This window comes from Talaromyces amestolkiae (genome assembly GCF_001896365.1).
Source record: "Talaromyces amestolkiae strain CIB chromosome Unknown scaffold1.1, whole genome shotgun sequence".
NCBI classification, from domain to species: Eukaryota; Fungi; Ascomycota; class Eurotiomycetes; order Eurotiales; family Trichocomaceae; genus Talaromyces; species Talaromyces amestolkiae.
Genome location: NW_024468037.1, coordinates 3,494,570 through 3,518,042, shown reverse-complemented (window position 1 = coordinate 3,518,042; position 23,473 = coordinate 3,494,570). Strand labels below are relative to the sequence as shown.

The 23,473-nt window shown below is 45.5% G+C and overlaps 7 protein-coding genes across 7 annotated transcripts; 6 read left to right on the top strand and 1 right to left on the bottom strand.

The window, feature by feature from the left end:
• Window positions 1–3,226: 3,226 nt before the first annotated feature.
• On the top strand, window positions 3,227–4,744 carry BHQ10_001157 (uncharacterized protein; the record flags this gene model as incomplete). Its single annotated transcript, XM_040873162.1, has 1 exon — window positions 3,227–4,744. One exon carries the CDS (start codon window positions 3,227–3,229, stop codon window positions 4,742–4,744), a length of 1,518 nt encoding a protein of 505 aa, XP_040729662.1.
• Window positions 4,745–5,567: 823 nt separating this feature from the next.
• Window positions 5,568–7,647, top strand: BHQ10_001156 (uncharacterized protein; the record flags this gene model as incomplete). The annotated part of the gene is made up of 10 exons (XM_040873161.1): window positions 5,568–5,777; window positions 5,831–6,024; window positions 6,073–6,100; window positions 6,162–6,217; window positions 6,277–6,374; window positions 6,431–6,450; window positions 6,504–6,988; window positions 7,064–7,283; window positions 7,354–7,572; window positions 7,636–7,647. 10 exons carry the CDS (start codon window positions 5,568–5,570, stop codon window positions 7,645–7,647), a joined length of 1,542 nt encoding a protein of 513 aa, XP_040729661.1.
• A 462-nt stretch (window positions 7,648–8,109) lies between these two features.
• On the top strand, window positions 8,110–10,708 carry BHQ10_001155 (uncharacterized protein; the record flags this gene model as incomplete). Its single annotated transcript, XM_040873160.1, has 3 exons — window positions 8,110–9,012; window positions 9,065–9,639; window positions 9,700–10,708. 3 exons carry the CDS (start codon window positions 8,110–8,112, stop codon window positions 10,706–10,708), a joined length of 2,487 nt encoding a protein of 828 aa, XP_040729660.1.
• Window positions 10,709–14,709: 4,001 nt separating this feature from the next.
• On the top strand, window positions 14,710–15,963 carry BHQ10_001154 (uncharacterized protein; the record flags this gene model as incomplete). Its single annotated transcript, XM_040873159.1, has 1 exon — window positions 14,710–15,963. The coding sequence occupies one exon, from the start codon at window positions 14,710–14,712 to the stop codon at window positions 15,961–15,963; it is 1,254 nt and encodes a 417-aa protein (XP_040729659.1).
• A 2,183-nt stretch (window positions 15,964–18,146) lies between these two features.
• On the top strand, window positions 18,147–20,464 carry BHQ10_001153 (uncharacterized protein; the record flags this gene model as incomplete). The annotated part of the gene is made up of 4 exons (XM_040873158.1): window positions 18,147–18,667; window positions 18,724–20,198; window positions 20,257–20,317; window positions 20,380–20,464. 4 exons carry the CDS (start codon window positions 18,147–18,149, stop codon window positions 20,462–20,464), a joined length of 2,142 nt encoding a protein of 713 aa, XP_040729658.1.
• A 900-nt stretch (window positions 20,465–21,364) lies between these two features.
• Window positions 21,365–21,938, top strand: BHQ10_001152 (uncharacterized protein; the record flags this gene model as incomplete). The annotated part of the gene is made up of 2 exons (XM_040873157.1): window positions 21,365–21,524; window positions 21,589–21,938. The coding sequence occupies 2 exons, from the start codon at window positions 21,365–21,367 to the stop codon at window positions 21,936–21,938; spliced, it is 510 nt and encodes a 169-aa protein (XP_040729657.1).
• A 413-nt stretch (window positions 21,939–22,351) lies between these two features.
• BHQ10_001151 (uncharacterized protein) lies at window positions 22,352–23,113 on the bottom strand (the record flags this gene model as incomplete). Its single annotated transcript, XM_040873156.1, has 1 exon — window positions 22,352–23,113. One exon carries the CDS (start codon window positions 23,111–23,113, stop codon window positions 22,352–22,354), a length of 762 nt encoding a protein of 253 aa, XP_040729656.1.
• Between the last annotated feature and the right edge of the window lie 360 nt (window positions 23,114–23,473).

Here is a 23,473-nt window from a genome sequence, read left to right as displayed (position 1 = left end):
GGCTGACATCGTGTTTGACTAGTCTTTGCAGACCGTATCTGTACGTCAGGATAGTCGATGAGCTGCATGAGCTAATCATATATCATCCTGGATCCTTGTCGCTTTTGATTCTAGAAAAGTTTCTGCTTCAATTCGGGAGTTGCTGCAGTCATGCAAATGCTCTCACTACACGCAGTAGCGTGTGTATAACACTGATACATACATAGGTACTCCCAGTGTCAACTACCAATAGCGTCTTTGGACTGCTATCCAAAAGCAGATCTTGGTCAACTTGATCTTTAAGGTTTATACAGCTCGTGTAAACAAGGTGGTCATGGGTGAATAAAACGGTCTGTATGTTTCTATACTCGGATCATAGTGCTAATATACATAAGAAAACGATACCAATAGATTACAGCGACCCAAAAGTGGCCAAAATGATTCAAGCTCCCTTTCAATATGTGGAGTGGTTTGCGGGTCCATATGTGTGAGAAGTTGAGATTCGAAGAGAGGGGAAATAGGCTCGTGATGATCCACTCACATTTCGATGCTTAGAACACGAATGCACCGTGGTTTCGAAGCCGGGCCATGTTTCCACTTATAGGCGGATAGTCGCGTGCAATCTGTGGGAAAATCCACCAGTTGTCCTCATCCTAGTATGTGGGATGAAGTTGACTCCGTTCTGCTGACGTGGAAGTGCTCCCTTCCTGAATTGTCGTCGCTTCTCAGCCTTGGACATCATGTGTCTTGTTCCAATACCCATCAACAAGTCCGGCAATATCTCGTCCACGACGAAATATCATCGTCATCATAAGCATACCCCATTAAATCAATCAGCTCCTGTCGTCCCGAACTCCTCGCATGTTCACTGAAAGATCTCAGTCGATTCTCCCCATGCCTCCTGCTGTATCTATGATCTCTCCCATGTTCCCTCGGGTATCTTCCCTCGTAGTAATCATCCACGTCCTCGTCTATATGGTAATAATTATCATACCTTGACCGTCGCGCCTCTCGCACAACGGCCGGTATCCGCTCAATAGGCATTTCAGTTCTCCTGCGACTCGATGATCCTGCCATTGATATAGGCGTCATTCTTGTCGTCAATGCTGCCGCTTCCCCGACCCCAAACGCATCGCGGCGACGAAGGCGCCTATTCTCATATGCAGGCGGACATGGTGGGTATCTCGAGAAACTGGCATTCGACGGCGAGAGATCGTTATGTGACGAGTAGTAGGTATTCGAGGACTTGGTTCTTCGGCTCCTGCTGCTGCTGCTATTGCTGCTGCTGCCGGAGGTAGGTGAAGATGATGATGAGGTTGTATAGGCTGTTGAGTAAGACGATAGTGATCCCACGCCGATGATGGGTTGACCGATTAGAGACCGGTGGGGTCTGGTTGGGGGGACAATGTACATAACCATTTTCGAGGGTATATCGTACACATTGCGAGAGTGTGAGTAGTGTAAGTTGACGCCGGAACAGTAAGTGGTGACTCAGGCTTAAAACGTTAGGATATTGCTTAAATATGAATTGATGCCAGAAGATACCGGCACGAAAATTAAAAATAACCACAATAATAAAATTTGAGCTCGCATAGTTTTGTTTCTCGTCATCTTGTGTTTATGAGTCTGTTGATGTCAATATCAAACTCGTGACTTGCCGCGGTGACTATCCACCTATCATATGATTCGCATTTTTGTTTCGTTGACCATGTCATGAGTGAAGAGCGGTCTATATTTAATTATCGACGTCTTCTTCTGAGTTCAAAGTGATACATGATCAAAATGATACATGATCGGGGTCAGTTGCGGGTTTGAAGCATTTGTTGCTTAATCAGGTAGGAGGCTCTACACCACATTTTTCGAACTGCTGCTATCCTGATAAGAGTGCTCATAGTCAGGCTCAACAGGTAAAGTTTTCCACATATCTGGTCTTTTAATCACTAGATCTGTTCACGAGTCAGTGAATGATGTCAATCTTAGAACAGAGTCGTTTACATAATTTCGAGTTCTGGTTGGAACCTGGAAGCATAGCGAACCCTAATATGCCCATTTGCATGTCCTCAACCCAGACAACAAGCAGTTCTAGCTGATACAACAACTTATTATTCACAAATGTCGTTTAAATAGCTAATATTAAGATCTTAACATTTAATATCAGTCTACCTAGGAATTAATGACTAGAACGTATCTACGCCAGTCTTGACCTCAGACAACAGCCCCAGCTTGATACATCTCTTCCAAATAGTTAAAGAACACCCTGTCACAGCCACGCCTGATGACCATCAATACCGTCACAGGCATATTCACTTCCTCATACGTCACATTTTGCGGTAGTACCAAACCTGGCCGATTGGAATAGTATAATCGGCACATCCATACCAGGTGCACATGTTACCACCCATTCCTGACGTCCCATCGTATGGAACGTAGCACCTAGTTCCTCACATAGCCCCATTTCGCCAAGATTCGGGATATCATGGCGAAAAATATCATAGATAATGATCTTATCGGAGCATCGGGCCCCTGGATGTTCGGAATTTCTTGAATCGTCCAAGGATTGATAGCGCCAGACAACGTAGAATGTAGAAAACGTACTGGGCTTGATGGAAACACTTACTCGGATGATGACCTCGGTATTTCAGACATATGTTTGCCCTACTGGTAAAAGCTTTAGAAGATAAGAATGCTAAGTTTCAAGGCATTACCGGTTATGTTGAATGGATATGCTGGCGGTAATATGTGGGAAAAATCTTCCGCCAAGGCAGGATTCAGATATTTTGACTATGATATCTTTTTTTCATCATGTTAACTCATAATCCTGGTATATAGTTGTACAAATTTGGCTGTTGGCGATAAAATAACAGAAACATCCGTAAAGTCAAGCGCCTGTGAGAACTACTAGCAGAAAGAACGAATCCAACAGGCTGTCTGAGGGATAAGTCATTGAGTAAAGATCTATATCCCCATTTTCACCTCCAGATATGATCAATGAAGATTCTACATATGGTAAGTAGTTGGATTCGCAATTTTTTTCATCGTGGTTTATTTTGAAGATCGTTTAGCTGTGAGTAAGATTCCGGAGACATGACGGATGACTCTCCGGCCGTTGTCCCGATATCCGCAAGGGGCAGTCCGTATGCCTACGCTGCAAAAGTACAAATGCAAATCTGAGATGCTCTTGAATGCTCTCGATAGTCTATTCCTTCATTATTCTTTTGTTTTTTTTTTTCCTTTCTTTTGCACAATAATGGCCCCCAGCATCGGCGTCCCATCGAAGAGGCCTTTGGAAGAGACTCTGGTGAAATCGCCCACCATCAACGGCTCAGCGCATCAAGACAATGCCCATCAACAGAGCAAGACACGACAGAGGAGGTCCAAAACAAAACTTGTGCCACAAGCCTTGATGCAGGCCCTGTTCTCCGAGTCTGTGGCTGCCAAACTTTGGAACGTCGCTCAGAAAGCATTAGGCAGCGTTGAGCCGCCGACTTTGTACCCTGAATACACGGACAAGGAGTACTTTCAGTATATCTACCGCAAGCTTGATTTTTGGACCTCCGGCTTCTTCCCCGGATCACTTTACCTCCTCTTAGAACGCCAAATGCGGTTTTCATGGCCTGCAAAATCGGGTGCCAAACCACATCCGTTACAGCTTCAGCATTTATGTCAATGGTGGACGGTTAATTTGCATCAGAACGCAACCATAAAGAATACCCATGATTTGGGTTTCATGATTGCCCCCTGGGCTATGAAGGCGTGGAGCTTACATCGGGACTCACAGGCATACAGCAGTTTGGTTCTAGCAGCGCACTCGCTTGCCAGCCGTTTCGACGCTCGCGTGCAGTCGCTCCGGTCTTGGGATGTGTGCTACACTAAACGGTATTCATACGACGATCCATCCAAGGAATTCCTCGTCATTATTGACAATATGCTCAACCTCGACATTCTGTTCTGGGCCGCTAAACACACGGGAGACACCTCATTAAGAGAAATCGCAATTGCTCATGCCAAAACGAGCCAGAAACATCATATCCGTCCTGATAATACCACCTATCATGTTGTCAATTTCGAAGTCGAGACAGGCTTCCCCAAATCCAAGTTCACAAATCAAGGATTCAACGATGAGAGCTGCTGGGCTCGCGGTCAGAGTTGGGGCATACTGGGGTTCATGCAGACCTATGGCTGGACGCAAGATCCATCATTCCTTACTACGGCACGCAAACTCGCGGATTTTTTTATTAGCAAACTACCAGAGGACAACGTACCGTACTGGGACTTTGATGCGCCGATGAACGAGGGAAGCCCAAGAGATACTTCGGCTGCGATGGTGGCTTGCTGCGGTCTAGTGCTGCTGTATAAGGCTCTTAAGGATACAGAAGAATCGATTGCGGCACAGCAATATCTCGATACCGCATTGCGGATTGTCAGTGGTGTAGTCACGAATTACATGACCCCGTCAACCCCTCAATTCAATGTCGATACATCGGCATCAACAGTGCCGACGTATCCCGAGAACTTATCCAAGCAACAACAGCAGCCTGGAATCCTAACGGTAACGTCTGAGAACTCACAAAGAGGCTTTGCTAAGGGCGGTTCTGCGAGCAATTGTCCTGACACAATTCTTACCGGTGCCACGATCAACAACTACGAGTTTGCGCCCAGACGGTGGTCGGATCATGGGCTGGTATATGCTGATTATTATTTTATGTTGTTGGGCAACATGTTGCTAGAGATGGGATTGGTTGATGTTAATGACCTAGATTCGTGAGATTCATCTAATCTAGACGACACAATCAGTAGATACCTTGGGAAGTTGCAGTAGAACCGTACGTCTAGTTGATAGATAGGCGATTTCTACACTTGGCATATTTATTTGTAGGCTAGTAAAAGGCATTAGCTTTCTTTTATTCTCTCTTCTTATATTCCCTTCTAGGTTAGGCTTTCCTGACAGCAGAAGAAAGGCTGATATCAAGTTCGAAAATTGACCTTTCCCCACAGCTTGAAAGATTCCGGGGCATGCGTGGATGTGACTCCGGAACATAAAGCCCCTGCTAATTAGACCAAGACGATTTTTTTAAAGTCCCGTGTAGGTTCATAACTTTGTATGAAATGCGTAGATGAATACAGCGTTTGCGCGTTACCCTCGGGGTTAGGGCACATATCACACAAATGAAAATTTTCAGACCAGAATAACACCGGACCAAGTGTCGGACTCTTTACCGGTGCTTGAGTTTATAATCAAAACCTAATTTCCATCGTTGGTTGAATGAAGCCACATGGACATTATGTGGGCGAATGTCCGGAGGCGGAGCAACTGCCGGAGGTAGTTCCTATTAACAGAGGGATAACTCCAACTTCCCAGCAACACAAATTGCAGCGGGGAAATCAGCTGTAAGCTCCCCAGATTGTCGCCACGAGCGATGGCTCTCACGTATTATTGAGTTTGTGCTGCAATTGTCCCGTCATACGATGCTCCTCTGTTAGTACTTTAAAAAGGGATGGTGCTCTAGATTTCTACCGGGAAAAGACCTCTTGCCAACAACCTGTCTTTTACCTTGGACAATCCCTGTCTAGTCATTACCCCAACCACGATGGAGGACATCGAATTTCAGAATAAGTCCACGGTTTCTGAGCATAACGAGACTATTCTGAATACCGAGAAGCGTGAGGCCATGTCCAAGTACGGCGTCGACCAGGAGACCGCCGAATATGCGAATGGTCCGCCTGTCTTCATTGACCCGGCGACCAACCGACGCTTATTCTGGAAGATTAACGGGCGAATTTTGCTCGCCATGACTGGGGTAAGCATTTCATGATCAACTTCATTTGAACAGCAGACTAATGCCGCCAAAAGACGTATTTCTGCCAATCTCTTGACAAGGGCACACTTGGCTTCAGCTCAATCATGGGCATCCAGAAGGATGCTCACCTGACCAGCAATGACTACAACTGGCTAGGAACGATTCTGTACATTGGAATACTCCTTGGAGAATACCCTACCAATGTGCTTATTCAGAAGTTGCCAGTTGGCAAATATTTGGCGGCAAAGTGAGTTCTGGCTTCTAGAGAATGAGCATGAGAGACTAATGATTGCAGTGTCTTCCTTTGGGGTGTAGTTATTTCAGTAATTTCTTCCCCCAGGCTTCTCGGTCCGAAAGCATTCATGGATACTAACTCCTCTTCAGTGCAGTGCGGCGGCTACAAACTTTCCCGCATTGATGGTTGTCCGATTCTTGCTTGGGTTCGTTTTTCCCTTGACGTATATTTATAATAGGCTTTGTAATGTTGAATGTTGTATAGTGTGCTTGAGTCCTGTGTCCAGCCAATATTTGTCCAAATGACCTCGATGTGGTACACAAGACAGGAGCAGTTGATGCTCCTTGCGTTCTGGAATTGCAGTAAGTTGGAATCCTTGAGTTTCATTACTTTCGCAGTTAATACTAATCCTACGTAGTGACCGGACTACAGTTGATGGTATTATAATCCTACGATATATTCCTACGATAATCATGTCTTACAAACTTTAGGTTGGCGGTGTTCTCGCATGGGGAACAAGCCATTACGTCGGCCACCACATTCATTCATGGCAATTACTCTTCCTCGTTCTCGGCGTAGCCACAGTCGCCTGGGCTATCTTCCTTGCATGGTACGTTCCGGATAGTCCGATGAAGGCCAAGTGCTTCAACGAAGATGAAAAGCGCTTGATGGTCGAACGCGTTCGAGCAAATGAAACCGGTATCCAAAACAAGGTCTACAAAAAATATCAGCTGTTGGAGGCCTTCTCAGACCCTGCAATATGGCTCTATGTCGGAGTGCAGGTAACAAGTACCCTTATTCTTGGTGGTTTGGGAACTTTCTCAAACATTATCATCAAAAGTTTCGGGTTTACCACTCTTCAAACACAGCTTCTCAATATTGCACAGGGCGGCGTCGTTATTGCTGTAATGTTAGGCTCGGCCTCACTAGCCACGAAAACCAAGCAGACGGTCTTGGTTATGCATCTGTGGACATTGTACGTGTTTCCCGGTAGTTGAGCTTTGGCATGTTTAAGGTATCGAAGTGCTTACTTTAATGCTCATTATAATAGACCTCCAATCATTGGCACGGCAATCATATACTCCATCAAGCCAACGGCATCAACCAGAGTCGGTCTATTGATTGCTTTCTACTGCACGCAATTTATCTGGTCCATGGGCCCCATGTTGTTTTCGTTGGTATCTCGCAATGTAGCCGGCCAAACAAAAAAATCTACTACCCTTGCAATTACATTTATTGCTTGGTCAGCAGGAAACGCTGCTGCACCACAGGTATTTCCTCCCACTCTCATCCGACTGTTCCAAGTTTTTGGGCAACCGCTGATTCCACATTCTTCCCCAGGTCTTCCAATCATCTGATGCCCCTCGATACGAAAAGGGATTCACCGCCCACTTCTGTCTCTACGGCCTACTTAATGTTGTCCTGCTTGTTCTACGATGGGTTCTCGTCCGTCGTAACAAACTAAAGGAAACCAACGAATTATCCGCGCAGTCTACAAGTGAGACTACTCATGAGTATGCCTTTATGGATATGACGGATAAGGAGAATCCTAACTTCAGAGTAAGTCGATATCTCCGTCTCTAAGGACCGTGTTAATAATGTACCGTGCTAACTATCTTCTAGTACGTCTATTGATCCTACCTAAGTAATCAGGAGTTTGGGGCCACGGCTGGTGATTCAGATGTCTTACCAGTTTAATTTATCTTTGGTTTTTGTACCTGGGGCATGGTATGTAGTGTGCACTAAAGTAATTTAAGCGGACTTTGGGTGTCTTGATAAATCGTTAGTAAATCTCTACGTAGCTACCGCATTATGAACAGAACCAAGCAATGAATATCACAAAGTAAAGTACATAATAAAAGAGACACCTCATACGGTGTGCACTTAGTTATCGGGCTTCGACAGGCCGGATCACGCTCCGGCCGTTCGCCCGACGTCCGGACCCCGGATTCCATCCTGTGCGGGGAAGAGATTATCCACATGGAGAATTCGAGGAAACCCTTGGTCATTAAATTTCCTTTCCCCTTGTCTTCCCCAGATTTTACTTACTTCAACTACGTCTGCATATGCATGCATTTATAATGTGCAATCTCCACGATGGGTACCAAGTCAAACAGTAACAATAATGACAGCGGCTCCATCGAGCAGCAAAGCCGACGACCACAAATCGACTCATTGAAATCGGACGACGACATCCCCGCCTGCCAAGCATGTCGTCGCAAAAAGGCACGTTGCAGCCGAGAACAGCCCTGTTCGCAGTGCTTGAAACTCGATACGCCTTGCATTTACGATGGCAGACGACTCAAGCCGGGACTTCGTGCAGGTGTGATTGACAATCTGTCCCGCAGAATTGAGACGCTGGAAGATATGTTTCTTGGTCAGGAGATGTTGTGGAAACAGATGTGGCAGACGCTACATCCCAATTTGGAATTTCCTGGTGTTCCGTCTGCGGCGGGGAATGATCTTAATGGCAATGGGACGGATCTTCGCGGTCGTCGCGATCAGCTAAAGAACTCTCTGCTTGATTTAGCAAGTACCCATCGTCGTAACGATAATAGCTTCGCCATTGGAAAGCTTTCCGCATCTGTCGATATGTTACAGCCACCACCTGCAAAGAGACTGCGCAGAGATTTATCGTCGTCTTTTCAGGAAGTCGAACACGATATTCCACAATACATGACTGCTGGCGACATCATCGACTCCGACCTTATGATCAGTTTTGTCGAGTTCTATTTCCAGAATATCCATCATTGGATTCCTATTCTTCACGTTCGCAGATTCCGTGATCAAATTCAGCACCCAGAAGGTAGACAAAAAGCCGTTCACATACTGCACGCAATCATTGCGGTTGGGATCCGATTTCTACAGGATCCGCGACTAGGTGATGACGAGACAAAAGCAAAAACAGCCGAGGCTAGTCGACAAAATGTTGTTTTGTGCAGCATGGAATCGTTCTCCGTCCAGAGCTTGCAGGCACTGGTTATAATTGCATTTGACACGGTACGTTCGCTGAGATTTCCTAGCGCTACTTACAAGCTAAATCATTCTACAGATAGCTCGCGGACGTGGCCCATCCTCATGGTCTATTGTCGGCAGCATGGCACGAACAGTGGAACAATTACAACTTAGCGTCGAAGAAGATGACCTCCGAGAACGAAACCAAACCGGCGAGGCACTTATTCGGCGAATGGCTTTTTTGCGACCCTCGACATGCTGGGTCGAGATTGAGGAGCGACGACGCGTCTTCTGGACTGTGTTCTTAATGGATCGATTTTGTAGTCTGTCTACCGGGTGGAATGTCAGCCTTACCAGCGCGGATGTCAAGCGGCGATTACCTTGCGAAGGGGCATTATGGGAACGTGAGGATGAGGCTAGACCGTCGTATTTTGGAATTTCTGATACAAAAGAAGCGACAACTCCTCATCGGTCATTGTTAGTGGAAAGTCCGACTATGGCACACCCTGCAGAGCAAGAGTCAATTGGAGGATTTGCATACTGTATAGAAGCAACCGAGTCGCTCTCTTTGGTATCAAATTTCTTTGTCCGTCAGCCTTTGGATGTGCGTGACAACGAGAAAGCTCAGCTATGGCTGATGCGATTCAAGGAGCTAGATCTTCGGCTGGTCCAGTAAGCTTGACTGTCAATATCTTGTATACATGCAGCATGATTAACCTTTTGATTGCATAGGTGGAAATTATTTCTCCCCTCCAAATGGCGTGAAGCATCTACTCTGAATGCAGATGGAATCATGGACCCAAACCTGACGCTTGCTCATATCACTCATAATGCAGCAGTGATCCTTCTCCATCAAGCGATTGCATACCCACCATTACACTGGAAATCATCGCCAGTCAAGCTCCCCTCTTCATCTTCAGCAGAGACATGTATTGAGGCTGCGTCTGATATTTCTACTATCGGACAGCAGTTCCTTCTTCATTCGCCGATTTTCGTCAGTCCCCAGTTCTCATTTTGTCTTTTCATTGCTGGTCGAATGCTCTTGACGCATTCCTCGAGATACAGTAATGCAAACCCCGTAATCGCACCGGCTCTGGATACGCTCATTGCCAATTTGTTTGAAATATCTGCACGATGGAAAGGCCCACGAGATTTCGATGACGCAGGGACAGAGAATCTAGCCTCGGCATTTGCCAAACGGCTCGTTCAAGCCAAAGATAACAATATTTCTCCAATGGCAAAATCTAGTCTGGATATCCGTCAAACAGTGTACTCAGAGACCTCGCAGCATGAAGATGAAGAGCCAGTCATGCATACAACAGGACCAACAACAACAACATCAACAATAGCCATGAATCAACCCCATCACCATCATCAAATATATCAGCAGTATGGAGAATATCAAAGCCCTGATGGAGCAAATACTTTTGACCCCTCGCTCACCCTGGCTTTCCCTCCATTGCCACTATCATTTCAGCAGAACTTTGCGCCCTTTATGGATTCAGAGGCAGATGTTTTTGGTCTTCAGCTTGGAGGTAGTGGTGAATACCAGCTTCCATCTCATGGGACAGCGAATTTTTCGGCGAGACAGCAACAGAACCAAATGCCAGAACAAAGCGGCTGGACTAACAGGAATAGCACTGAGCAGAGTAGCATTTCAAGTCCATATTATACGCGTTTGTCGAATCATCGGGATCGGATGAGTAATTCTCCTCGATCCGCGGAGACGATGCAGAGATAATTCACCTTTTTGTACTTTTCCGCTTTGCAAATGTACATATTCTTTTAGGATTTACAAGCTGTCTACCCTCGCTACGCTCGGGCTTATAATAGATTTTTCGACGTCACAAGGAATCTGCAGAGACGATGCAGCTTTCTATGCGTGGGTGAACCCTGCCATGTCTTCAAGCCAGGCTCCAGGAGGACAACCGATTGTGATGACTCTGTGCCAAAACGCACTTTCAGGCTGGGTATCAAATTACCAAGCTCAAAATACCATGAAAGTCGCTGCTCACAAACGTCTTTAGATAAAGTTTCCTTGGAAATCTTTCAGGGTCTGACTTTGACCACGGCTCTTTTGCACGAATTCACTCATGCCCCAGCCATGGTGGGCCCAAACTATCTAAGTATATCTTCCTCCATCCTGCTTTGGGATTCCACCTTGAAATATTTGCTTATTGTAGATGAAAATAACAGTTGATGAGTCATGTAACGATAATGGACAAATAAAATCGGAGTACGGTTGGTTCTGCGTAGCGCAACTCGCGGCAACACCCAGCAAAGCCCTAAACAATGCAGGTATGATATGACCAAGATCTTGAGTCTATTCTTCCCTAATGCCTTAAAGGGTTTGTGCTAAAATTTTCCCCCCTTAGATTCGTTTTCTTTCTACATTACTGGTAAGAAGCTCACCCTGTTTTGATTTCGCTCGGTCTGGGTACACTGACATTCAAGAATAGCCATGTATTTGTCATTGAGCGATTGGTCCACTGGTTCTTCTGTCACAATACCACCTGATACCMCCCCTGCCGATGAGGATGCCCTGACGAGCATGATGTCGAAACTCACACTTGACTGACGACGCTCGCTTGCCATGAGATACTCCACATTCGTCCAGATATTTCTATTGAGAAATGGATAAGAAGTCGGGAAGTAACATCATCGGCCCAGTCGTTGAATTCAATGTTTTTCTGGTCAATAAAGGTCACTTAGAAAGAAGCAGATATAAGCTCCATAAGCCTGTTTTCTTGTTTACCAAGTAACTTGTATCAAGTTAAATACAATCTCATTAGTTGCTTGCTGGCTGTTATTGGTCAAATCTAGGATAACATATAATAGACGTGGTTATTGGAGGTTGGGGTACAGCCATCATTTGATGTATTAACTTCCGGGACGTCAGACAAACCCATTCAAATGACACTTGAAGGACAGTAGAGTTCCAACGAGCTTTTAAGAGCATTGCCAGTATGTGTCAAAGTCTGATAGGAAATAAACAAACATCAAAACTTGAAATTATACGGGCTGTGCAAACGTAGCTGGATATGGTGGTTGCACGTGATGTAGCGCGAAGCGTCTGGTTTTTTTACGCTTCATTTCCCCAACGCATTGGTAAACTTCTGAGGTCTACATACTCTTCAGAACGCCAGGTCACCATAATTATAGCTTAACGAGGATCTATTCAACCATCGGGTGTTTATAACATCTTGAATATCGATATGATCATTGGACGTGTGGATGGCACACCCCATCTAAATAGGATCTCGTTTTTCACGAGAGATGTGGACCAGCTGCCGGCGAACCCCGTCCTTAGTATTATGCATTTCACTTTCCAGTCCGGAGTCGACATCGCAGATCAATCGCATCTAGCATCTATAACATGGAGAAAGTCGTTGAAGTACGTCTCAACAATTCCAGGATTCCAAGGGCTGTATTGGGCTCCAGTGGATCAGCCTTCGTCATGCCAGCAAATAATCGTTTTAATCCAGTGGGATAGTGGTCGTGGCTGGAGATGCTTTCAACGCTCTTTAGGCTTCAGTATGATGCTTGGTTACATTGAAAACATTTCTAATCGATGCATTCAGCTTGCTCTTCCTGTCGACAGCTTATTCACATCTCAGAGTTATCTTGAGCTTGTATCCTTTCAGTTCTCCAAGGCGCCGTCTACGGATCAGATTGCTGGGTTGAGGTCCAAATGGAACGATATATTTTCCTCATATCTCAGCAATGCTTTAGTCGAGTCCAGGCTGATTCATTTTTGTGGAGAGTGGCTTGAAGTGGACAAAGATTCCGAAGATATGTTTTTTGTTGGTCTGCTCTTCTGGAAACATTGTCAGGCAAACAACAACCAGGATCGAATTCAGCCAAGTGATCCTCAGAATCTCGAAAAGAATATCGAGGAGATTCGAAAAGATGCAACAAACGTGGTATCAGCTTCCACCACTCCACTGAATCATATACCTTTCAAAATCTCTACTCTTCAATCATTAGGTCGTCAACCACTATCTGTGCCAGAAATAGAGCATCCACTTTTTCAAACGCCTACAGAGCCTGAGTACAATCTGGATGAATTTGTGTTATCAAGTGGTCAGGACCGGCTTCATGTGGAATCTATGATAGAAGCGAGACGAGGGGAGCGTATTGCCGGTGGACCCGCTGGTACGTGGCTTGAGATGGGATTGCTTTCTCAGCATCATTTACCGCAAAGGCTAGAGTATAATGCGAGCCCTAATATGGAAATGATATCATTTCGCGCCCCAATCGGGGATCCACAGGTCGAAAGTTCATTTGAGCATCTTCGAAAGGAACTCTGGGGCTTGGGAAACTGTCCTGATCTATTCTGGGGTAGAGACAAAGCAATGGAAGATGGACAGAGCAATACAAACCTACTGTTTATACGTACGTTGCACCATCCTTGGTGCTGAAATATTGATATAGTAACATTGCCACTTTTGCAGAGATCGAAGAATCAAAATATCCAAGGCCAGAATTTCAAGCACGAGTCCAAAAGTCCTTCCAAAGCTTCGCAGATAGGTGTGGTAAGGCTTTACAGGACATATCTAACAGAAGTATCGCTAGTCCAATTCGATGGGGTGTTCATCAGAATATGGACATTACCATTTTTGATGTCTCAAAAAATGAGTGGGACCAAAGATCATTTGAAATTGCTTTTTCTAATTTCCGGGAGTATGTTGACAACTTCTCATTGCAGACGGAAAGGTCAGAGACTCACAGGCTGATATTCAATTGCGCAGAACCACGGCTCAACATCAAATTCAACGACAGCCTTATGGACCTTATAACGCTTTCATGCCGAAAGGTCAAGGATGGGTCGTTCGCCATCAAGATTCTTCATTTGACATCCACGAACCCGAGACAGTGCGACAATTTATGTCCTATTTCAACTGCGAGAAGGAAGAAGGTGCTAGAAAAGAGTGGTACGGCGACTTTGCTAAACGAGCCCAGACCGAATATGAGCTCTTAGGTCATATTGTGGATTGTATACGGACTGTGTGCACTCGCATAACTTCACATTACCTAGTTATGGAAAAAGAAGATGACTGGATGATTGTGGACAAGTTGAAAAGGGAGGAGGAAAAAGCCAACAAGCCGCCTTCGCCAGCGCCTAAGTCTATCTTCGATCTTCCATGGGCTAAATCGCCGAAGAAGCCTGACATATCATTTCACGTCAGATGATGTAGATTAGATACCATTATGGTCCAGCTTATAATAGAGGTATCAGCCACTAGGCACTTGAATGGTACAGGTTAGTAACTCATAATCCAGACTCGGAGCCTCCATGCGGAAGCATAAAATCATTCTCCAATTATATTCCTGAAAAAGGCATTCGAACTCAGCATGATGGCCGATGCCAAGGTTTTCCTCAGGATCAGATTTCGTGATACTGGTCATATCCAGACGTTTTATGCTAATATAACTAAGATTTAGTCATCTTATTTATCATATCTAGTGAGTTTCCTCGCTATATTATCTACAGAGCTTATTAAAATAAGATATATACTATCCAGTCCTAGAATATAAAATACTAAATAAATTTTCTAGAAGTATAAATGTGAAGTTATAAATTCCGCTTAACATCAGCTGGACGGCCATTGGCCAATTCTTATTGCCAGGCTAGACCTATTCAGGATTAAGCTATCATCCTGGACATTTCCGCGCAAGGGGCGAAGTCCAACTCCTTGAACTTCATCAAAACTCATCAAGAACAAGGACATATACATCAAGATGAGGACATCGCGGGTGTCGCAAGAAACGGCCAAACTGGTTCACGCAATATCGCCTCCAAAGCGACAAACGCGTAGCTCTTTAGCTGCATCTGCCCTGCGTAATTTCTCGTATTCCGACAATCGAGTAGCTCCAGAGCCGGGCGATGATTCCTCTCTATCATCTGCAAACACAGAGGATATTGAGGATCTCATAGAACCTCTGGCCAAAAAGCGCAGACGCAATTCAGAGACACCAACAACTAGTATCAGCTCAGTCTCCACCACAAAGCGGATCAAGAAGGAAGTCACTGTCAAAACGGAAATCCCGGCTACAAAGGCCAAAAATACCAGCTCTAAGCAGCGGCGACAACCAGCGAAGAAAATCAAACGCGAAGATGGCTCCATCGAAGTCCAGCCACCGTCAAATTGGGAGACTATGTATGACATTGTCAAGAAAATGAGAGCAGCAAACCCGACTGCTCCAGTAGATACCATGGGTTGCGCCGATCTCCATTGGCGCACATCACCGCCCAAGGAACAACGATTTCATACTCTTGTTGCACTTATGTTGTCATCTCAGACAAAAGATACAGTGACCGCTGTCGTTATGCAACGGTTGCATACTGAGCTTGGCCCAGAGGTGGAGCAGACTTCGACAACCGTGTCACCGTCGAAAAACTTCATCAAGAAAGAAGAATATGACGACACAGATGGTATAAAGCTCGGCAGTACAAAGACAGGTAGCACCTTGACAGTTCAAAATATCATCGCAGTCTCACCAGAGCGACTGAACCAAATAATCTGGGCGGTCGGCTTCCACAACAACAAAACAAAATACATCAAACAAGCTGCTGAGATTCTGCGCGATCAGTACGATTCTGATATCCCTGCAACACCCGAGGAATTGATGAAACTGCCCGGTGTAGGCCCCAAGATGGCCTATCTATGCATGAGCGCTGCATGGGGTAAACACGAGGGTATCGGTGTCGATGTTCATGTCCATCGCATCACGAATCTGTGGGGTTGGCATGTCACAAAGAACCCCGAAGAGACTCGTATGGCTTTGCAGTCATGGCTTCCTAGAGATAAGTGGCATGAGATCAATAAGTTGTTGGTTGGTTTGGGGCAGACAGCCTGTCTTCCAGTAGGAAGAAAGTGTGGTGAATGCGATCTTGCTGGTACAGGATTGTGTAAGAGCGAGATTAGGGGCATGTTAGTCAAGACAAAGAGGGAAGTGAAAGAAGAGGCTAAAGTGAAGATTGAGGCCGTATAGTTCGCATGATACAGTTTTTTTGGTCCTCTTCGCTTTTCATTTTTGTAAATATACGTAAGATATAGCTGTAGATTTAATCATAATCCCCGTACTAATTCAGTTTGCACACACTATTTGCCAGACTACAACCATGGCATGCTATCGTACCATTGTTCGTGGTTCTACATCATACAATACGCAACTTTGACATCTACACTCAAAAGCCATGTCTACCTAAATTTGTATTTAAGAACCGAAATATTTTTTGATTTACTTTTCAGCTCCGGGAAGTTATGCGCAGCTTTGCCTACAACAAACGACATGTCTACCACAGGGCTTATGCTTCATCAGAGCGGTTCATTTCTGGATAAATCTGATGGACCAAGTCTAATCATCTCCGGAAGAAATGAATACAGTGCCTCCTCTCTTAAAGACGAAGGCTCGGTCTCGAAGAGTAGGCCGATCAACGAAGATAAAATCTCCTTTCTAGGACTCCCTTATCATATTTGGAAGAAGATATTCCGCTACGCAGGAGTTATATGTCCGTGCCATATTGCACTGGTACCGACCAGGCTTGAAAACCTCAGATCTTCCAGCAGAAGACTTCGCCAAAAACCTCCAAAAAATCATACGCCAATATCAACAAACTTGGTGACATGTGCTTTTCGAAAAATACCGGAATTTGACGATGGTTCTTGTTACAAACATATAATCAGTGTCTCAATGCTCGAGGTCTCGCGAATGGCAAGATTCATAACTCTGAAAGCCTTTCTTCAGGAGGGGTCCTTTCATTTTGAATTAAGGAACGCTGAAGATGTTGATGCGCTTGACCAGACACTACGCGGTTTCGACTTCATGCCACCGCTAAACGGGGAATTAAAGAGGTTGCATTTGAAGTTAGTCTACTCGGTAGGAAAAGAAAAATCCGAATACTTGGCTGTTTGGTATTATTTCTGTGACTACTTTGGCAAACATCTCAAAGGCAGTTTGATACGGTTTGGCCTAGAGTGTCGTCCGAGATCTGTCGAAACTGCAAAGGAGATCACGGCCAGTAAAGCCATCAGCAGCCTCAGAGGACTTGCAACATGTTACGCATCATTCGACTCCAGATCGCCAAAGCTGTCACGTCGCTATGCCCAGCTATCGGAACATTTTGTCCGTGAGGTGACTTTTGAACGGACGGGACCCTTTCGCTTCATGGAATTGCCGATAGAAATCCAGATGATAATCTTGCATTATGTCTTGGTCACCGATCAAGTGATATTCAGAGGTGATCGCTCCTGGGTCTGTTCAGTGCCAACACAACAACGTCTAGGCAATGGAAAAGACGGGCAGAGCCATTCATGTTGTATGTGCTCATTTCTTAAACATCAAGAGACCCTTACCAGAAATACAGCATGCTCTTGTCTATGGAGGCGCTCGGAGACAGTGCGTCATATGTTCAATCCCGAGGACCGCGTGGACATGTCCCCGGTGCCTGTTTTTCGGACCAATAAACATTTCCATGCGCTCGGCGGCCCGATATTTTATTCCCGGAACAAGTTCAAGTTCGATACAAAGGAGCTTCTCAGTTTATGCAACTATCAAAGGCCATACGTATCTCTTGGCTTTCCCAAGAGGCACATTGGGCGCGTTCGCCATCTACACATCAAGTTGGTGGCTGGGTACCATTCCGCTGCCAATGTGAAAGAATACGGACGTCTTGCAGAACTGCTGAAAGAGGCGTTTGAGCGTACTTCAATAGATTTAACAGTCGGTCATGAGTCTTGGGAACTCCCGTTAACTCTGGCAGAGCGTAGGAAGCTGCTTTCACTTTTCGACCACTTTGAAGGAGAGAGACCTGCATACTATAAAAGGAAGAAGCGATCATTGCAATTGAGTGTTGTATCTGTCTCAAGTATGATGCCACTTAGCTAGACAGGCTCATAATAAAGCGTTTGAATATCAATATTCGTTTTTTGTCTCCCAAATAGATGATGAGTTCGAATATATGATGTACTCGCTGACCTAGGTAGTGCGCCTGCGTAGAGATCTGTATTTAGTGGAAGTCCTTGGGTGCCTCAGGCAACGAGTGATTGCGGGGAATGTCTCCAACGTGCGGGGAACTCTCCAAAATACGTGTTTCTCATCAGTAACTATCGCAGCTCATCAAAGAACACTACTTTGGAGCTATGCGGCCGATTACTATAGTGATATCTTGAATTATGTCACCTACTCCCGTCCCTATCTCCCTGTTCGCAGATGCCCAACGCAAACTGCTACAAAAAGAACACGAAGCCGAAAAACTATCCTCCGCTCTTGCGACTAGCTCAACAACCACCATTTCCCCATCGACTCGGCGAACCTTACAGGCAACCGGATATGCATTGACTGGAATTGTACTAGAACAATGCCGAACGGGCATGGGTGGAAGGATAGTCGGCGAATTCGGGGCGGACGCAGCATATGCTACCGAATCGACCGAAGATGGTGATGGAAGGGCGCGTTTCGGGGCACATGGTATAAGAGTTGGGGATGTCGTTCGGGTGCTTGAAATATCTTCAAGCAGGAAAGGCGGCAAAGAGGGTAAAGAAGCCGGAGGGAATAAACCGAATGGTGCCGAAGGTGTGGTTATCAAAGCATCTGAGAAGGGGCTTTCGGTGGCTTTCGGTCAGAGTGGTGGAGGTACAAATGCGAAAGCAGAGGAGGAGTCGGTTGATGAGCTCTGGGGAAAGAAACTATGGTTGTATGTTTGCACCGTCTGTTGAGTATAGGAACGGCGGAAACTGACTGGCGTAAAAGAGTCAAATTAGCGAACGATGTCACGCACAGAAGACTAAACCAGACGATGGAAAAGATGGAAAAGATGTCCGATTCAGAGCATACATACTTTATGCGAGTCCTCTTTGGGCATACAACCCCTTCGTCGCCCGACTACGACGCAATCGGCCCTCTTGATTTCTTCGACCCTACCCTAAATGACTCGCAGAAGGAAGCTATTCGGTTAGCACTTGCATCAAAGGAGATCGCATTGATACATGGACCTCCCGGTACTGGAAAGACGCATACGCTGATTGAACTTATTTTACAAATGACTCGTCGAAATATGAGGATACTCGTTTGCGGACCGTCAAATGTTTCCGTCGACAATATCGTTGAACGTCTCACACCGCACAAAGTCCCAATTGTGCGAGTCGGGCATCCAGCTCGACTTCTACCGTCCGTACTAGATCACTCGCTAGAAGTACTAACCCAAACATCAGAAGCAGCAGAGATTGTACGAGATGTGCGAAAAGAGATTGATCAGAAGCAAGCAAGTATTCGAAAGACAAGAAATGGGCGGGAAAGAAGAGAGATTTATGGAGACTTGAAAGAGTTACGGAAAGAATTTCGCGAACGAGAATCAAAATGTGTCGAAAATCTCGTGACTGGGAGTAAAGTGGTGCTCGCTACACTGCATGGTGCTGGAGGCCATCAACTGAAAAACCAGAAATTTGACGTCGTCATCATCGATGAAGCCAGTCAAGCTCTGGAAGCACAGTGCTGGATTCCGCTATTGACTGCCTCGCGAGCTGTACTTGCAGGCGATCATCTACAGCTACCACCCACGGTAAAGTCGTCAAACATGGACGCAAAGAAGATAGGCAAATCAAAAACAAAAGAAGCCGAAAAAGACTCATCGGAGTCTCTTAACGGTGTATCGCTTGAGAAAACCATGTTCGATCGATTACTTGCTCTTCACGGACCATCCATCAAGCGGATGCTTACTACGCAATACCGAATGCACGAGAAAATCATGCAGTTCCCCTCTAACGAGTTGTACGAAGGAAAACTTACTGCAGCAGATTTTGTTAAAGACCGTCTACTGAAAGATCTACCATACGGTGTTGAAGAAACAGATGACACGAAAGAGCCTCTAGTGTTTATAGATACGCAAGGCGGCGACTTCCCCGAGAAAGCCGAAGATGAAGATACCACAATAAAAGGAGGTCTACTTAGCGAGAGTAAGAGCAACGAAATGGAAGCCAGAATAGCTATCCTACATGTCGAGGGTCTCATTGATGCAGGTGTTCGACCAGAGGATATTGCCGTTGTCACACCGTATAATGCCCAAGTTGCTCTGATTGCGCAATCACTGAGGGAAAAGTATCCAGGCATCGAAATTGGAAGTGTAGATGGTTTTCAGGGCCGCGAAAAAGAAGCGATTGTTGTCAGTTTGGTGCGCAGTAATGAGAAACATGAAGTTGGATTTTTAGGAGAGAAACGTCGACTTAATGGTGAGATCGTTCTCTGAACTCGTATTGATTGAACTATGACTGATAGTTCATGGTACAGTGGCTATGACGCGCCCGAAAAGACATCTCTGTGTTTGCGGAGACTCTGAAACCATCAGCAAGTAAGTTTTATTCGGGTCTTTGTGTGTAGGTGACTATATGAATTTTCTAACACAAATTTTAGAGGTAGCAAGTTCTTGAAAAACTGGATGGCATTCCTGGAAGAACATGCAGACTTGCGATATCCTGATGCCAGCGAATTATACTAGATTGCTGAAATCAAAATCATCTGTCGGTCTATATCAGTCCTCGATGAAGAAATATCCTTCATGATAGTTCGAGGCTACCAAGATTCGGCGACATCGTAGGCTACCTATAAGCATAGGCGTGCGTCCTATCGCTAGAGGAGAATATCCTTATCATGCAGAAGCTCTCTCAGCATTACGAAGTGATATGGATTCTTTTAAGTCACCATTATTATTACAACAAGAATAACGCGTCTTATAGCTAAATCCAAGTTGTGATTACATATGAAATATAATATTTAACTATAGTAATATTACTATAAAATATAAAAAGCACTATCATAATTTTACCCGTACTTTTACCATTATATTACAGAGGTCTCACCGTCATCTTATAGAGATCCATCATACGTCAAATCTCTTAATGATCACACATGTATTAACTTTTTCATTAGATGACAGCTCGCTATGATGTGACGGAGCTCACCCTAACGTCACAGGAATAGTGCCGCGCTTGTTCTACGGAAAGCTAGCAGGAGGGTGCCTGATGAGATCATATAGATGTAAAAGTTATAAAGGTAATATGAATGGGAGGACAACTTTGTTAAGCAATTTTGAATTAGGGCTATATTAACGGCATGTGATTTCTTCGGAGGGATTAGCGCGACACGGGGAAGGGGACCCACTCGAGCTTGTTGTCCAACCTCGGCCTGTCTTCTTCTCTTCTAGTCATCTTGTTTTGAGGAGCCTCTACATATTTCATTTACACTCTGTATATATTGCATTGTACTTTCTTTGTGATATATTCGTGCCGCTAGATACACGCTTGCCTTGAGACCGTACTTTGTCTCTATATTTCAACTTCGGAGTCAACAACTGCGTACCCGCATTCCACAATCCTCGTGGACTCGTCAGACTCGCGACATGGCGTCATCACGATCCACGACAACTCGTCTCTTGAAAGAACTACAAGACTATACTAGCAATCCAAACGAAGCTTTACTCCATCTCGGACCGATCAATGACGAGGATCTGCTGCACTGGGAGGCGGTGCTAAAGGGCGTCAACGGGACGCCATATGAAGGTAATCACCCACCAATCCTCTCGACACGGAGTCTTAAACCGACTGCTGACTGTATGAAACAAAGGTGGCCTCTGGCAACTCCACATCGAAATCCCGACCAACTACCCTCTTTCCCCGCCCACCATTCGCTTCAAAACGCGCATTTCCCACCCAAACATCAGCTTCACCACAGGCGAAATATGTCTCACCCTTTTGACGACTGAGCACTGGAGTCCCGTATACACACTTTCCACAACGCTATCGGCAATACATCAGCTTTTGACGGACCCGAGACCGGACTCGCCGCTCAATGTGGATGTAGCGGCGTTGTTGAGGGATGGGGATGTCGCCGGGTGGGAGAGTATTGTGCGGTATTGGACGGAGGAAGAGAGGTGGCAGGGTCCGCCGGGGAATGCGAAGCCTGCTGCAAGATGATTTTCTTGATAGGCATGCGTTTGACTACTCTTATGACGGAACACGACTTATATATATCCTTTTCACGCGATTAATTGTTTAAATTTGATTAAATTTATACACAAAATTTGTTATGGATCTTATTCAATCCAATTCCCCGTCGCTATTGCAGTCTATGTAAAATATCAACTGTAGGTATGTAAGGAGTGGTATTATATGATCGCCAATATCGACGTCTGGCGGATCACACATCATCATTATAAAGGAGAGACATTAGTCATAAGACGTGAGTTCGTGTAAGGATTGTAAATGCGAGATGCAGTCGCTGGCTGGAAAAACATAGAGCTGAAATCAGAGATGTAACATAAACGCCGATGAGATGCAAACAGTATCGATATCATGACGATATCACCCGAATATCTGTCGAGAAAACGCTAGAACGAAATGGCAAAAGCAGCCGCTCCAGCAATCATAGCACACATGCCCATGGCCACTCCACGAGAAGGGGAAGCAGCACCACCGGTCTGCAAGTGAGCGGTTGAAGATGCGCTAGTCGTGGAGGTACCGGTCGTGTCAGCAGCGCCTGTGGCGACGACGACGGTGACGGCGGTTACGGTGCTGAGGCTGCCGTTGGGAAGGGTGGTGGTTGACTGGTAGGTGGATGTTAAGAATGATGTGGTCGATGCATGCCTGCTTGTTGTAGATGTGAATGTTGTTGAGGGGGCGGAAGTCGATGTAGTTGAGGTTGTTGATGTTGATGATGAAGTAGATGACGAAGCAGGCTCTGAAGTTGTCGTTGCTGATGTTGTTGCGGGGGGCTCAGATGTAGATGAGGTAGAAGTTGAGCTAGACGAAGTGCTGGCAGGCGGCTCGGTTGATGTCGAGGTCGTGGTCACAACAGAAGGTGGAAGCGATGTTGAAGTTGCACTGCTGGTGGATGAAGTTGTTGGAGCCACCGATGTTGGTTCAGCGGTAGTTGTTGGAGCAACAGACGTAGTCGAAATGGACGTAGCAGCTGCAGTAGTTGTGGTATCCGCAGCAGTTGTGGTAGCTGCAGCGACGGAAGTGAAGCTGGAATTGCCACTGCCACCGTCTTGACGTTTCACCAACAGCGCAACATCTGGAAGATTGGCAGTGTTGCTCTCGAAGGCAAGCACATTGGCGGCCAGAAGAGAGAAGACGAAGATGAGTCTCATGTTGACTTGTCGCGGGTGGCGGCCGGCGTGGTTGATGTGGTGGAGAGTCGAGCCAGACGTAGTAGAAGAGGATAGATGATGATTACAGGGGAAATAAACAGAATAAATAGTAGATAAGAAGTTGAGGTGGTACGTAAATGGATGTTGATGCTCGAACCGGATTTACGGTGGAGCTGTGAGGTGAGACCCACCGAGACTTTTCTTTTCTTCTTCAACAACAAACAGTTGACGATCTTACACTATTAGTTGATGATTTCTCTTGATTATTCATGGTATACGGAGTATGCTATAATGATGATCGTTCGTTGACTTGGCGTGCTGGATGACTCTGGAGTCTGCGCTGCAATGACTGGAAGACGT